Here is a 17,423-nt window from a genome sequence, read left to right on the forward strand (position 1 = left end):
GAAAGATGCTCAAATTCCATGACAGTGGTTGACAAATGAAAATGTAACCTACCTGGGTCGGGAGAATGGTTATTATGGGGACGGTCTGGGAGAGATGGGGCAACAGGAGCTATCCCTCTGGAAACTGCAGTTTGGGATACATCCTGTTGACTTTCCCACCGGCCCTGTTAAAAACAAAAACAGCAATTTTTATTCAAATCAAATAGTTGACAGAAAAACCTGAAGATATTTAAGAAAAACCTGTTATCATTTCTAAAGCTTTATTCCCTTTAAAGACATGACCGATTTGATTATGTACCTTTCCTCTTGTACTTTCATCTTTATAGTGCAAATTTCCCAAATACTAACAATACCTCAAATTTGGATCTCCTCTCCAGTTCACAATTCAGTCTCCTCAGCTCTGTCCTAACCTTCTGTCTGTAAATCATGCTGCTTCCCAGGAAATACAGATACATGAAGACATTCCTTTTGAAAACCTCCCTTACGTTCTGCCTCAGAGAGGCTGTTTCTTTCTGCTCATCTGCCTCAAGATCCTTTCACTTCAGATTCTCAGCTGAGACTGAGGAAAAACTCTTAATGGTGTAGGCTGTGTCTTCTCCCTTCTCCAGGGTGTATCTTCCCATCCATTCACACACCGTTCATGAAAGTAAAAATTCTAGAACAGTATATTACCAAGGCTCTTATTTTCAACACGCATTAAAGTTCCAGTTGAGCACAAATCAAGTAATCACCAGTTCCCAATAATGGAAGTCTCTGGATTAACAAATTTTATTGTACCCTGAACTTATTTTGTAAATCCCCATTAAAAAGATTTCATTGCATAATACAAGAACACCACCAGTTGGGTGATGGATTAATGGTGATATCATCAAAGCACTTTTAACTTCAGTCCCATCTCATAAAGAAATAAACCCCAACCAAATGCTAGAAGTACAACACCCAGTAATGGGGATGAGATGCAAATCTTATAAAAGCTTTAAGTTCCCTTTTGATCCTTTGATAATCACTCTGACTTTTTTTGTATCCAAGTTAAATAAGAGTATTTTACATTAGTTTAAGCTGGTATCCCACAGATGAGTGATGCTAACGACTTTTGAGTTCTCCTTAGTAATCGCCTGCAGAGTGAGTTCTTCACTGCTCCCAAAGATGGATGGAGGTGGAAAGACCTCTAAGGTTTCAGATACGTATTGGAAACCTATCCACTTTTAGCAGCAACCTAAGTACTGATCATAAAATCAATAAGCCCTAAGTGATCTGGATCCTGTTTACCTCTGAGAATGCCACTTTTCCCTAGGAACTCTCTCAGCCCTTGATAGTTTTAAAAAAATGGTATGATGTTTTAGCATTAGGAAGCCAGGAAACAAAACAGACATGAAAAGATGATTAGGGAAACCATGAACTCTGAAATACTTCACTGTAGGAGCATTTGTGTTACTATGAATCACACACTCATTTACATACTTTAATGTTTCGTTAATGTCTTTTGCATTTAAATTTAATTGTCTGTCTGGGAAGCTGCAGCTTTGTGTATTCTGGGACATCACAATCAGGTAGCTGAACACTAAGGTCAATATTCTTTGGAGCTTCTCAGAGGAAGAAAGCCTCATTCTTTGTTTACAGTGTTAAGCTCATGCAAGGTTGTTTTGAAGACAACTTACTTAATTTGAGAATAAATGTATTTTTGTGTTTCAGATTTCTCTTTCTTGTTTGGCAGCTGACATAGTGGCACTCTGTCCCTTAGGAAAACTAAGTAGCTGATTTGGAGTCAGCACCTCAGCCATTTGGTGTATAATGGTCCAATGACAAATAATGTTGGTGTCCTCTCTTCCCCCAAGGCACACTCGGGGCTCCGCTAGCTTCCCAGGTAATATTTCCCAGCTGGCACCCCCACACATAATGTTACTAACAAATCGGAATGGAAGCAATAACTTTTACTGCATCATATATTCAAATATCTCAAGTGAGAACATTTGAAAGGACGCACACAGTATATACATACTGCCTTAGCCATACCACTAGCCCTGTCGGATAATGAAAAATGGAAATACATTTCGCTTCATCCATCTACCTTAACCGTCATCTTAACCTTGAGGAATTCCACATGCTAACTATTCCCAGGTCTCACCAATCAAAGGCAGGGACACAGAGATCTGGGGTAGAACAGACGCTGCTTTAGAGGGAACAACAAATTTGGATGATAAACTGGGTACAACACTCCTCCCTCCTCTTTCTGACACCCACAGATCTCTGGGGAAACATTCTACTGAAATCATTCACTTATTCTTTTCCTCCTATAATGCATGTCCATTCTCTTGCCAGAAATGAAACCTGTGGTTCAGTGTGTAACTACACACACTGCCCCCCAGGGACAAGGCAATTACTGTCTTTCCAATAAATTTTACATCCCTGGCTGTTCCACAGTTATTCTCCCTTTACTAAAATGTTGGGGGAGGGGGAGAGGTAGCATCCCAGTTACAGATACTTCAGAGGGAGATGAACTCAGGACAGTGAATAAACAGGACTTGGCCAAACACTAGATCATTCTGATCTCTTAGGAGCTCAGCTCTCAAAATGAAGAAAGTATGTATGTATGTATGTATACATATATATACATACATACTTGGAATCTAAAAAGATAAATCTGTGATTTTTTTCTAACATTCTACATGTCTATCAAACTTCAGAAATCAGCCAAGATGAGGCTATACAAGGGAGAAAACTCCAGCTTTGTTTAAGATTTTTAAACTAGCTTCATACTTATTAGGGATTATTTGTGCTGACAGGCTGAATTCAAAGAAATAAAACCCTATTTGAGACAGCAGTTATGCGTGGCTACCATCATGCTTAAAGACAAAATCAAACAGGGAAAACAGAGAGGCTCTCAGCTGATTTGAGAACATGCTTAGGTCCTCCTGGTGCACCTAAAATTTCCGTTACTGCTCTTTCCAGACACAAATTCTTTAGGTTTTTCAGAAAGAGGTCTGTTTTTAATCAGGAAAGAGATAAAGGGTAAAGAATGAGAAGTGCCAGTGACATTACAGGTCCAAAGGTGGCTTCCAATGCAACCAAAGAAGAAATGACTCATATTTGGCATCGGCCTTTACCTGTGCCACACTAAATCACTGCAGTTTTCAGGAAGGTGAGGCAGCCAAAACACACAAAAATCAGTTTTGTTAACTGAATATTCATTTAGGCATTTGGCTACTGCATCAAAAACTCCAATCAGAGGACAATAAACACAATATCTTACTAACTTAAAAAATATAAAAATTATAAAAAGTATAATTCCATCTAAAATGGCTTTAGAAATACCAATATTTTTAAGTTGACAGTGTTCCTTGCATCACAAAAGGTCTCAGTGCACAGCCAATTTTAGATAGAAAAACAAACAATCTGCTGAAATTAATTCTGCAAGCGAAGTCCATCTTGGTAGACTGGTCATAAAAAGCTTGCTAAGTTTTCATTATATCTATTAAAAAACTGGCTTACAATAATGACAGTAACAGTAAATAGCAGTAAACAGCAACATCACTGCAATTTTATATCGATAGATAGATAGATAGATAGATAGATAGACAGATTTTTTCTATTTCTCAGTGCTCATCAAGATAAGTGTACTCTTAATTCCCTTTATCTATTTTACCCATCCTCACACCCACCTTCCTTCTGGCAACAGCCAGTTTGTTCTCTGTATTTAAGGGTCTGGTTTTTAAGGGTCTTTTTTTTGTTATTGTTCGTTTACTGGAGGGGAGATGGGTGGGAGATGGGCTGAATGGGTGATGGGTATTAAACAGGGCACTTCTGATGAGCACTGGGTGTTTTATTTAAGTGATGAATTACTAAATTCTACACCTGAAATTAGTATTACACTGTATGTTAACTAACTGGAATTTCAATAAAAACTTGAGAAAAAAAAAATGAATGATTGCTTTTAGGCCCTAGGGTGAACTTAAAAGTTGGGAGTGGTTCATCAAATTCCATTTATCTTTTTAAGATTAATTAGTCCATCAATTCAATCTTGGTGGAGCTCAGTACAGCAATTCCAATTCTAACATGGAGTGAGCATCAATAATAAGGGCATGTAAAATATGGCGAATTGCAAGTATCATAGGCCAAACTAGAGACTGTTTTAAAAGTAGCTCACCATCTCCTCTCACCTCCCCAAGAGCCCTAATCCTACGAACTCTCTGCCCTTGCTTCCCTCCCACACCGTTTAGTGTCACTTTGTCTGAAATGACTAATCTTTGCCATATCAACTGAAAATTAGGAGGAAAAGGGAGATGTGAACCTCTTCCGTGGCCTCTCCCCGCTTCTGAACATCATTTCATCTAACCTGAATGCTCCCATATTACACAGGGGAAGACAGCACATCAAAGTCTGTGGTCTATAATTCTGATTTCATAATCAAGATCAGAGGGCTAGACACAGAAATGAATGGGACACAGAACCCAGAAATAGGCCCACACAAGTTTGCAAGGTAAATGTAACTAATATTCAAGTATTTCAAAACTCATTTTCTAGCATCTTAAGCAAGCATCATCAACTTCAGATTAAAATTATGTTTCTGACTCAACTCTCTTGTGCATTAAATACTTTCACTGCAAAGAAACCAAGATGGTCCTGCTAAGGAAAGTTCTGTGGTGTCAAAGGAATGCCCCAAGCACTTCTGCCATTTTTTTTTTTTTACTCCTCTTTCCCTGTCCCATGCTCGAGAAAAGGACATCTTACAAGTTCTCAAATATTTATTTATATTATTTGCTTAATATGAATTATTCCAACTTCTCACATTCCAGAGCCTTCTAAATTCAGTAAGATGTCTTAATTCCTGGGCTCTTTTCACAGATACTTTCACAGTCTTAGAATAAGAAACATTTGAAAGGAATCCTACATACTGACTACCAAAGTTATTTTTACAATAAAGAGCCAAAAAAAATGATTACAGTGTCAAATTTAGTCATCTTATAAAAGCTACATTTAAAAATTCATTTTTTATAATTTTTAAAAATGTTTATTTATTTTTGAGAATGGGCGAGCATGAGCAGGGAAGGGCACAGAGAAGGAGACACAGAATCTGAAGCAGGCTCCATGTTGTCAGCACAGAGCCCGACGTGGGGTTCAAACTCAGGAACTGTGAGATCATGACTTGAGCCAAAGTCGGATGCCTGACAGAGCCACCCAGGTACCCCTAAAAATTCATTCTTATTCTCAAGGTAAAAACAAACATGATACAAGTTTTAGGTAGTAGGATAGTATTTATATCCCACTCATTAGGAAAACCTAATGGATTAATTACCTCTCCCTGGATATCTGAAAACTGAAGAATGCAGGAAGTTCCCCAAAGAAAAGAAAAGAAAAAAAAAATGAGTCTGAGATTTTTCAAAACAGTTTCTTTTAGGATTTTGTGTATAAATTGTTATAAATAAAGCAATTGGAGACCTCCTCAAACACTATACACAAGAGAACTCTTCCTACTTAGAAGAGTAGGAAGTAAAATTCTTCACTTCTGTTTTTTAAAGGGTGTTGAATTTTGACAAATGTTCTTCTCTGCTCCTATTGAGATTTTCATACATACATGTTTTATATATGTTATATATGCTTTTTAATTCTAATTTATTTTTTAAATAGCTAATATGTTCACATGATCCAAAAATCAAACAATAGAAAAAGGCATCATGACAAACCTCCTACCTTTACCCCTACCTGCTCTTCCCCACACACTTCCACCCTCTCTCCAGGCAGGTAAATAATGGTATTAGCTTCTTATATATCCTTGTAGGGTTTCGTAGGCATATGCAAGCAAATCTATACACAGTCACACACGCTTCTCTCCTGTCCCTTTTGTAATACAAATGGCAGCAAACTATTCTGCACTTAATTTTTTTATTTTAATTTTATTTTGATTTTCGTGAACATACAGTGTAATATTGGTTTCAGGAGGAGAATTCAGTGATTCATCACTTACATACAATACCCAGTGTTCATCACAAGTGCCCTCCTTAATATCCATCATCCATCTAGACATCTCTCATCCACCTCCCTCTATCCGCTGTTTGTTTTCTATCATTGTGCGCCTCTTATGGTTTGTTTCCTTCTCTCTTCCCTCCCTTCCTATATGTTTATATGTTTTGTTTCTTAAATTCCACATGAGTGAAATCATATTGCATTTGTCCTTCTCTGACTTATTTCACTTAGCATAATACACTCTAGCTCCGTACACATTATTGTAAATGGCAAGATTTCATCCTTTTTGATGGCTGAGTAATATTCCATTGTATATACACCACATCTTCTTTACCCATTCATCAGTTGATGGACATTAGGGCTCTCTCCGTGGTCTGGCTATTGTGTGTGGTTTTTTTTAAAGTTTTTTCTTTTAAGTTTATTTATTTTGAGAGAGAAAATATGTACACGTGTGAGTGCGAGAGAGTCGGGGAGGGTCAGTAAGAGAGGGAGAGAGAAAGAATCCCAAGCAAGCTCTGCAATTCACAAACCATGAGATCATGACCTGAGCTGAAGTCAAGAGTCAGATGTTTAACTGACTGAGCCCCCCAGGTCCCTCTCAGTTGGCTACTGTTGATAATGCTGCTATTAAACCTGGGGTGCATGTACCCTCTCAAATCCGTATTTTTGTATCCTTTAGGTAAATACCTAATAGTGCAATTGCTGGATCATAAGGTAGCTTTCTTTTTAGTTTTTTGAGGAACCTCGATACTGTTCCCCAGAGTGGCTGCACCAGTTTGCATTCCCACCAGCAGTCTGCACTTCATTTTTAATCATTAGGTATATCCTGGTTATTTTTCTATATTAGTACCTGGAAGGGCTCCTAATCATTCTTGCAGCTGCATAGTATCCCATTTATTTATATGTGTGTGTGTGTGTGTGTGTGTTTCGCACGTGCATGCACATGTGCAGCATGTGCCCAGATAAAGTGTATTTAACCAGACCAAACCAATGGACATTTGCATCCAATCTGCTGCCATTATAAACAAAGTTTCGTGGACACTCTTGTCCATATCTCACTTCACATGTAGGTAAGCACTGCTACTGTGTAAAGGGATTCTGGTATTTTGTATGTCATTTAGTTAAAGCACCACCCAATCTTGAGGAATTCTATTATGGGTAGTGTTAAAAACAGGTTTTGAATACAAGGCCAATGCTGCATTTGAAAATGTTTCCCATTGTTTCCTTTAAAGGCCAGAGGGAGAGCCTCTGTTCCTTGCTGCTATTAGCAGGGAAAGGGTTTTGTTTTTGTTTCTGTTTTCTCGCAAGAAAATATAAATTTAAGAATATTTATTTTTCCTAAAAATCTTTTAAGAAGCTCTGCTTTAGATGATACAACTACTGAGGAACCCCTCCTCTGAAAATGGGGCAGTTACTCTGTACTCCCTTCTGAAGTGAGCCTAGAATCGAATCCTCTTTGCTCTATATTCTTTTCACTTAGTTTTCTAGCATCACGGATATAAGCCTCTATCAGCTGAATATCCTTACCCATTCAACAGGTCCATCCCATAAAAATCAGTCTTAGAAACAGTTTTCTCCTCCCTTTCTCCTAAAGGTCTCTAATTATGATGTATGGACATTTCATGCAACCTAGCGAGAAGTCCCAGGATGCCCACAGCAATGAGATGGTGACTAAAGCCCAGCTACACCTACTAACCTCAGGGCCCAGGGATGCCAAGAGTCAAAAAGGAGGTAAAATAATAGCTTCACAGCTGAACTGGGAGCAAAGTTAGTAATGGCAAGCTGGCACCTTCCGTTTTCCCTGACAATACTTCCAGAGGGTGGGGAACGCTATGGTTGGGGAGAAGCAACTGAAGCCAAATTTTGAGGAAGACTGCCAACTGCTGCCATGGGAAAAAAGAGGCATTTAACTTGTTTGAAGTGTATGACAACTACTAACATACACTGAAATAGAGTGGAGGGATCCAAATCCTTGTTGCTGTGATGGCACCATGACACCAGTAAAACCTGAGAGGGTGAAAATCAGACTTTCCTCATCTTCACTAAGTTACTCAGGGACTCCAAGAGATCAAGATGACTAAAAAAGGAAGGTCCTCAGTAGAGTAACAAAAATGTGTAATGTTACAGTTATTCACTTAATATGATAGGTCCTGCTAACTTCTCCCCAACCCTCCACAGAAATTGCCATGGAAAAGGCTCCAAAAATCTCTTCACTGTCACATCTGAAACAGTCTTTTCAGTCCTCATCTTGCGGTCCCTGAGGAAACTGGAAGGAGTCCTTCTTCAAACTTAAAAAGTCCTTTCTGCCCAGTTTTCAAGCCACTCTCTGTGGGGTCTTCTTTCCTCTTTGGGGACTCCTTCTCCATCAGCCAGGCCAGCTTCTCCTCGGGCACATGCTCGTGAGTATTATCAAGCCCTTGAGCTCAGCCTTTATTTAGATCTAAGTCCTCACTCGGTTGTTCAACTACGCCCCTCAGCTCCCTAATCTGTCTTCTGCCCAGGCTTCTAGACCCTTCAACTGGCACAGACACCTTATGTCAAAAACTGAACTAAATCATTTTCTGCCCCAAACTTGTCCTTCCTACAGTTCATCTCTCCATTCTGTCACCTTTGTCTCCTCCCTTGGCCAACCTCATTCTTCAGGTCCTCAGAGTTCTAGACATTCTCTCTTTAATATACCTGAACCACTCTCCCTCTCCCTCCCACTGCTGAATCTACTCCCCTGATCTCCTCCATCCTCCAATTAAATTTTTTTCACACTTTACATTGATAACTGTATGTATTTGTACTACATCCATTATTCTAATGTAATTTTATAGGCCACAGCCAGGAACCCAAGTGGGGTTTAGGTGGACTGTTAAAAAATACTTTCCACTTCAACTTTAACCATGTTACTGCCATTACTCCTTCAGCAGCTACCTGCCTCCCCATTACTCCTTGGCACAAAATGTTAGAACTTCTATAATCAGGCCCCTTTCCTCTGGGTTCTACCCCCCAGTACTCCCCCCGCCCCCGCCTTCTTTCAGTCACAATGCATGCACTGTCATGAACTTAGCAAGCTTTTTCATCCCTCCATGTTTTTGTTCACACTGCTGCTTTGACTCCTTCCCTGCCTTGAGTGGACTTCATTATCCTTCAGCTTACAGGGATTATCACCTCTCTGCAGCCTCTCCTGATCTGTGAATACTGCCTATAAAAGTGTCCACTCCCTCCTTTGGTCTCCTACTCTATCATACTTCTAGTATAGCATCCATGTTCCCTTACTCCATTTATTTGTGATTTAGATGAAGCACAATAATTTTCTTTCGAGTGATGATATTATTTAAACATAAGGAAATCGGGGTAGATAGAAAATTTTGGCCATTTCTTTCAAGGAATTTATAATATAATTGAGAATTTGGGTTAGAAGTAACGTAAAAAATGCAAAAGTCATGTTTTCTTCTTTATATTTTCCTTAAAGTATTTAATTTATTTACATTAAAAAATAATGACATAATCAATTTCCCAAAATCTCAGCTTTGTTCTGGTAATCACAACTTATGCTGTGTTTATCAAGAACAAATCAGGGGTGCCTGGGTGGCTCAACTGATTAAGCTCAATTGATTACGGGGTATCTGACTTCGGCTCAGGTCATGATCTCACATTTGCGTTGACAGCTCAGAGCCTGGAGGCTGCTTCGGATTCTGTGTCTCCCTCTCTCTGCCTCTCCCCGACTCATGCTCTGTCTCTCTCTCTCTCTCAAAAATAGATAAATGTTAAAAAAAAAAAAAAAAAAAAAAGAACTAATCAAACCCATCACTGGATCAGTATAAAGGAGTAGTACTTAGTATACTTTGAGAGACATGGTAGGTGATTAGTAAATTAATAAGCTGGAGAGAAACTTATATGTCTATAAACATATATATATAGCTCATTTTTCAGATCTAGGTTACTAGAAGTTTGCCTGAAATAATAGTGTGTGTATATACATATACATATACATATATATATATATGTATATGTATATACACACATTTTTATGTATTATTTCAGGCAAACTCCTAGTAACCTAGATCTTAAGAATGAGTCTAATTATTCATCAAGTTAATTGTTCTTTTTCTTAAGTTTTCATGAGGAAAATTTCAAATGCACAAAAACTGTGTAGAATAACAAAAATAGAAAGGATAGTATAATGAATCCCATGCAGCTATAACAATTATCAGTAAATAGTCCATCTTTTTTTAATCTATACCCCTGTCCTCTCCCTCAGATTATTTTCAAACAAATGCCTGGCATCAGGCTATTTTATAAGACACTTTTTATAAGTCACTTTTAACCTCCTCAAGGGTTAAGATACCAATACAGGGCTTGTTGCCCACAGTTGGTTGAATGTCACAATATCTAACCAGGTCCCTCAAAAAACATCAGACACAAAAAATACTGTGATATAGGACATCCAGTTATAACAATTTCAAGTGTGATCCCTTTAAGTAAATGATAAAGAATTATCTATGCTTAAAAGTCTCTTAAATTGGGGAACACTACATTAACAATGAATAAATTCCAGCTAACAAAAGTTCTGTTCCCTTATTTTTCTTTCTTCTAGCAAATTATCTCTCAGATAAAATCTTCTTATTCTTCACAGATGTGTAATCATTCCATCGACATTTTACTATTAAAAATCTGATTCGAAGTTCTTTTATTGACACAAACAGGAAGATTATTTTAAGTAGAAACATGAACCTAAGTAATAATATTGGGGTTTAACCCTTAAAGAGTAGAGTAATAAGGCATAGTAAACCTTAATTTAACTGGCAAATAAAAAGAAATGAACTCTAAACACTTTCAAATAAATTTCACACAGTATAGAAGAGAAGGAGAAATTCTGACACGCAAAACTAGCGTGTGGTATTTGAGCAGGGGAAGCTGAATGGGCAACTAACTGTTCTAAGACTGACAGAAAACAAGTTATAAACACTTACCTTGTTGCTGCCTAGACTGTAGAATGGAATAAGGTCTTGTCGGCTGCCAGACAACTGAAGAAGAAATACAGAGGGTGTTAGTCCTTTATGTGAGAAAGTATATAAATCTACAGTCCTGGAAATACAAGAATTTGAAAACCAAATCAACAGGACGTTAAAGTCTGATAGCAGAGACGTTGTGGAGACCAAAGCTGTAAACCAGGCTAGCGTAAACTTTGGGATGTTATTAGGCACAATTTTTTTTTCTTTTTAACTGAATGGAACTTTAAGGCAGAAGGCTTGTGTAAGATCAGATACCCCATTTACACTGAGGCAACAACTGGCTGGGCCTGAGTAAGGGTACTTCATCTGTGTTTCCCCTTCTATTGAAAGAATACCAGGTTACTGGTTATCTTACCATGTCCTGATCTTACGACTTCCTTCTCTGGGTATTCGTAGCAGATGTATAGACACAAGCTATTTAATTTTAAACCATAGGATTCTAAATGCCAAACCTCTGCAAGTATCTCTGCATTTTGATGTGTCATTTTCTAAAGAAATGAGAAGATTTTAAGTTGAAATAAAATATTTCTTACTGTCTGAGAATGTTCCCAATCTTTCAGTCTGAGATCATTAGTGATGTCATTCGGTCACTCGGAGGCCCCATGTGCCCTCCCATCTGATACTCTCCCTACCTGTCACTATGGTCTCTCAAACACTAAGGTTAAGGGTCAGCTGCTCTTTACAATGTTTGTACTGTGGTTTTCCTTAGTGCAAAATTCAGACAAAGGTAGTATTTTTCATACCCACATCTTTGTCAGAAGTAAGGAAAGGAAAGATAAATCACAGGGCCACAATCATATTTCTTTGTGAAGAATTATTTGTATGCTTAATATGCACATAAATTATATCTATGCTTCAAAAAACAACAATAAACTTAAGACACTGTTATGAAACAAACCTAACTTATTTTACTCATTTATGCTACCCTGGATGGCCTTTCAGCAACTGAGTTTGTAAACCGAGTCCAGACTTCTCCTCAATTTAAAAGTAATGAAGTTAGGCCCAGAAAATTCAAATGACTTACGCAAGGCACTTGGCTAGTTTTGCTTTAGTTCAACACACACTCACTGAACACCCAGTCACTGTGCTAGGCACTGCTCATACAAAAATAAAGGAGAGACATTAGAAACATACTTTAATGGATACTTTCCTTACCACACTGGCTAGCACAGTAGCACAGTCGCTACATCAGTTCAGAGAAGGAAATGATACCCGAGATGAGAGTTACAAGGATGGAGAAGAGTTATCCAAGCAAAGAAGAAAAGGGAAGGAGAGCCCAGGCAGAGCACCAAATGGGGAGTCCATGTACTCACTCTGTTCACATTTGGAGAGCTAATACTCCTCCTACTCAGTTTCCCCTTTCCTGTCAACTGTTCCTTCACTGTAACTTCCTGTCAGAAAATGTACACAGGAAAAACACGTATCTGAGACAGACCTCCAAAGCAATGGCATGTAAAGCAGTCTTTGAGCTACTATCTCTACACACACGTTCCTCGTTCTTTAAATAATGGCTGTTACTTCACATGATGGAATGACCCAATTCCAATCACTGTGGAATATTCAAAGTTAATTATATAGCTGTTGGTTACTTAGATCACTCTTTTATCTCTTGATGGCCCCCTTGAAGCTGGCCAGAAGTTAGTTCCAGGAGAAAGATCATGAAAATTAGATCATTCACTTTTATTTTTCATTAGGATCTTTGGTTAGAAATAATAAAAGTCTCGATATTGCTATGTAAAATGAGGTTTAAGGTTCCACTAAGGATTAGGTTTACTGCTGGCATCTCTATTATCCCTTCTAGAGAACCACTCTAAGGCTGTGGCTGGCATATCCAGCTAAGCAAAGAAGGGTCCATTCTGCCTCATACCTACGTATTTCTTCCACAACATTCTTGTCCATTACCAAAGAGTTTTTAAAATAATTCTTCAGCCAGAGAGAGTTAAATATTTTCTCCCATTAACTCAGGGCAACTAGACACCATTTAGTGTACCAGGAAAAGTAACTTCCCAGTGTAGCTTTTGTATGTTCCAAGACTTAACTGATAAGTTGAGTCTAAATTAATATGCCCCACTTAAACAGATGCTTCAAAGGTTTGGATGTAACAATCCTGTGAATTGTAGAGAGGCAAAGAGAATCAGGCTGGGTCAGCACCACTGCTACCAGCTCTGTTGGCTAACCTGGCGAAGACGATCCAAAGTGAGAAGGTTCTCCACAGCCAGCACACTTCTGAGGTATTTTTCAATATAAGCCTCTGAGTCAGCAGAAGCGGTGTTTTCAACATTAGCTGCCATTCTTGCTAATGTTTCTCGTTCCTCTACTCCCTGGGCATCCTGGAGAACAGAAAGTTGTGTATTAAAATTAAGTACTTGATAGAAGAAAACATAAAAGCTTCTTGATCTATACAAGTACACACACACACAGAGTACTGAACTAAATGGGACATATTCCAAAACTCCATTTTACTGCCAGCTTTCAGAACTCAAAATGCATTTCCCCACAGAAATTACGGTATGAATTGGTGGTTAGGTTAACTTGAAAGGTTAACACAGTGCCACTGAAACACAGCACGTTCTCAATAAAATTGTCCTCTGCTATGTTTCTGTTGCAACCAGAAATGTTACTGGTTACAAAGGATTTGGTGGAAATAGCTGGAAATATACCACCACCACAATACTTCAGAAATACATCATGAGGGGCAAGAGAGAGGAACAAGAAGCTGGGGTGACAGCAAGACAGGGGTCGTGTCCAAATAACTCCAGTAGGAGGCAGACACAGGTATGGAGAAGAAGAATGCAAAGGAAGGTTGGCTTTCCACCCGTTCCCTAAGCAGCAGACCACGGACTACTCCAAGAAGTAGCAGCTTTTAAAACTGGTCTCAGTCCTCAACTCTGGAGTGAGACAGGCCAAAGGCAGCATTGCACCCACCAAGAAGAAAAGTATCCTGGGAAATTCTCACTTGCTGTGCTCTTGCCAAGAGCCCATCCCTGCTCCTCTGACATGGGCGGCCCGTGCAGATAAACAAGATGTTCACAAGTCAGGGAGGGACGTTGTTAATGTATTTAATCATGTCAAGCAAGCTTGGCTCCTAACAAATTACTCTATTCAGAGAAAATCTGATACTTTATTTACTTGCGAATTTGTCAGAATAATGTCAAAAACCACAAAATATATATCCATATGCCACTGCATCTTTACATGCCATCAACTTTAAGGAAAAGAAAAACATTTTATATACCACTAAGGAGAAAAGAAAAAATTCTGCCAATTAATTTTAAGATATCAATTATTAGACACATTCTAACATCAAAAATATTTCTTAAAATTTAAATAAGCTTTAAGAACAGATAAAATGTGGAAGAATCTGGAAGGTGGCTTAACTTCACAAAACTTCTGTCTCCTACCACTATAGGATTCATTTGAGCCTTTTAATAACTCTGAAAAGAAGCAATCATCCTCATTTCATGGATGAGGAAAGATGAAGGCCACGTAATTGGCAAGAGAGTCAAGATTAGAACTTAGGTCCCCTGATACTCCTGACAAAGTAGTCCTTTTACCTCTCAACACACAATACTTTTTGGTGTCTGAAGGGAACAGGCATTATCCTGATTTTATAAGAAAAGGGAAACTTGAGTTTTATAGAAACAGATACACTCATGTTACCCATGTCCCTATCAAGATACAAAACATTTCCATTACTTCAGAAAGTTCACTTACGGCCTACCCTTCCCCCCAAGGCAAGGTAATTTCTTTCACCACAGATTAGTTTCACCGGTTTTAGAATTTCACATAAATGGAATCATCCTTTCTTGTGTCTGGCTTCTTACATTCAGCATAATGATTCTGGATTCATTGAAGAAGTTCATTTCTTTGTGTAGCTAAGTGATAGTCCACACTATGGATATACCACAATTTGCTTATCCATTCATCCACTAATGGATGTTTGGATTGTTTCCAGTTTTGGGTTCCTCTGGATTCAGCTGCTATGAGCATTCCTGTACACATCTCTATGACACACATGGTCACTTCTCTTGAGTAAGCACCTAGAGGTGGAATTACTGGGTCCTGGGGTAGACAGTTGAAACCATTTCCTATTCTCTGGCCTACCATCAGTTCTTTTGCCACTAAGCTCTCATAGCTGCTATAACAGGGAACACAGAGAACTTTTCAAGGATTTTTCATGATGAAACCTAGATTCCTTGAGGAATCTTTTTGTTTCTAAATAAAAAATAAACTAAGTGTAGTCCTTTTCCTGTTAAGTTTTAAGTCTCGCTGTTCCTTTTTCTTTATCATCAAGATTTGATAATGTGAAAATAACACTTGCCAACTTAGATGTTTAGATAATTATTAACAAGCAGCCCAACCACATGAGGCCATATGCTTCTCTCTCAATGGATCCCCCTGCATTTCCTCCCTTTGAAAACTGTATCACTCAGGGAATAAAAGCACCTTTAAAGAGGATAAGGAACCTACAGTTGGGAGGGGATGAGACAGGAGGGGAAGGAAAATGAGAGAAATAGAAAAATGGAAGAGAGTTCACTACAGCAGTCATTGTTTCTCAACTGCATTCAAACCATGTATAGAGTTAAAGTATGAAACAACCAGAAAGACATAAAACATTCAGACACAGAGAATAAACACTGCATCTCTTGCTGAGCATGTAAGTATACAAAGAGTAATCGACTACAGACCCAAGATTTTGCAGCTAGTCTAACTCTGAAAACAGACTTATTTTTAAAATGTGCAGCAGGCTCCAAATTAAACAGTTAAACAGCTAATACTTACTATGTAAGTCTAACACTTTGGAGATCCAGTACAAGACTTCCTGTAGTATAAGAAATCTAAAGCAGAGCCTAAGCACTATATAATCTTTTCACCCTTCCAAAAACTCACTGCTTAGAATACATTTTGTCCACCTACTGTTCACTCAACAGAATCAACAACTTCCAGCACTCAAAAATGAAGCATAGGGTGCTGATGTGGACCGTGTGCTTAGTAGGGAGTGTCCACTCCCAGCACACTCTCCCATTCTTCACTCCCTAGGAAAGTATAATCTGCACCTCCTCACTCCTCGATTCTGGATGGTGAGCGTGACAGACAGGACCGCTCTGATTTCCCTTTTGCAGAGTCCTTTTCTAAGAACCCTCATATCTTCCTACCCCTGTAAGGAAGGCCTCCATTGCCAGCTGTGTCGAAGACCAGGTGAATAAATCTGGGATTAAATATTAGGAAGCAAATGAAAACTACATCGTCCAGCAAGCTTCTGTCCGGGGGTATTTGAAACTCCATTTGTTTGATTCCTATGGCTCTCTCAGTTCAGAAAGGGAAATAAGGAGAGGAAAATAATAATAGGATCTATAATAATGGCAATTACAATTTACTGCTGTGTGTGTGTACAACATCCTTAAAAAACAACCCTGTACAGAGGTATCACTAACCCAATTTGATAAATGAAAAAATTGAGGCTCAAAGTAACTCACTAAGTGCACCTCACTGAGAGGTGATGAAAGTAAGATTTCTGTGTGATTCCAAAATGAATCTCCAAAGCTTGAATCTCTATTTTGCGCTATGTTGCTTCCCTTTGAGGGTTACAATATTGTTACCTTATGTCTACTAGAAATGAAAAGGAGTGCTGTCTTCTAGGAGTATTGATTTGCTTTTCAAAAGAAAGTTCTTCTTCAACAAAATACTAAAACCAGAACCTTTGAAGCCACAAGTACATTTTACTATGAATCACATTAAGATTAGAAAATTCCTCTACAAACCTACAGCATTTGCCTAAACACACATTTTCATGGACTATGTATTTCTTGGGTAGGTGACTTTTCAGGGACGTAGCTCTTTTTACATGTTTATTTTTAGTAAACTCAAATTTTGTACAATCCTTCACCTCTGGAATATTGGAGACAATCTCAAAAGTCACTCCACAGCCAGGAATAGAACTTCGATGTGACATCTTTTTTAGGAGACTCTGAGCAAAACCCTAGAGAAAAACAAAACAGAAAGATATGGTTTCCTACCTCAAAAACTGAGTGTTCATTAACAAAGCATAAGGGATACTGCATTCATTCTAACAAAAAGAAACAGAGTATATTTCCAACATAAGCAAGCTGAAATCCAAATCACTAAATAGAGACTCCTCAACTTCATTTTAGTGCACAAAACCAATTTATTAGATCCTTGCCGCGTGACAGGTGCTAGACCCATAATATGAAGAGTATAAACCCAAAACTCGAAACAGACACTGGGCATCTGGTTCAGCTCTGCTTAAAGGCTACAGAAAAAAAAGACTGTTGACTTCGACACAATAAAGTGACCTTCTGAGATGTAAGCAAGGACTGGTACTGTTACACTTTTTTTTTTTTCCAGTACAATGGACATCTTGCAGCATGAATATTGACAAGTTCAGGCATTAAATTCTTGACCAAAGCAGGATCGTTATGAAGAATGATTTAAGAGTGC

At 38.4% G+C, this 17,423-nt stretch overlaps 1 protein-coding gene across 3 annotated transcripts in view; it reads right to left on the reverse strand.

Annotated features, from left to right (window-relative positions):
* The window catches only part of KIF13B (kinesin family member 13B), a 198,826-nt gene that overhangs the window by 34,197 nt on the left and 147,206 nt on the right, over window positions 1-17,423 (reverse strand). For 2 of the 3 annotated variants that reach the window (XM_042934972.1, XM_042934971.1), the window contains exons 32-36: window positions 16,852-16,944; window positions 13,142-13,294; window positions 12,278-12,355; window positions 10,923-10,976; window positions 53-164 (exon numbers count right to left, since the gene is read on the reverse strand). In XM_042934972.1, coding sequence (XP_042790906.1) covers window positions 53-164; window positions 10,923-10,976; window positions 12,278-12,355; window positions 13,142-13,294; window positions 16,852-16,944 — 490 coding nt within the window. The remainder of the gene's footprint in view (window positions 1-52; window positions 165-10,922; window positions 10,977-12,277; window positions 12,356-13,141; window positions 13,295-16,851; window positions 16,945-17,423) is intronic. The other variant, XM_042934973.1, reaches the window with a different exon arrangement.

The sequence above is a fragment of the Panthera leo genome, chromosome B1 (genome assembly GCF_018350215.1).
Source record: "Panthera leo isolate Ple1 chromosome B1, P.leo_Ple1_pat1.1, whole genome shotgun sequence".
NCBI lineage: Eukaryota > Metazoa > Chordata > Mammalia > Carnivora > Felidae > Panthera > Panthera leo.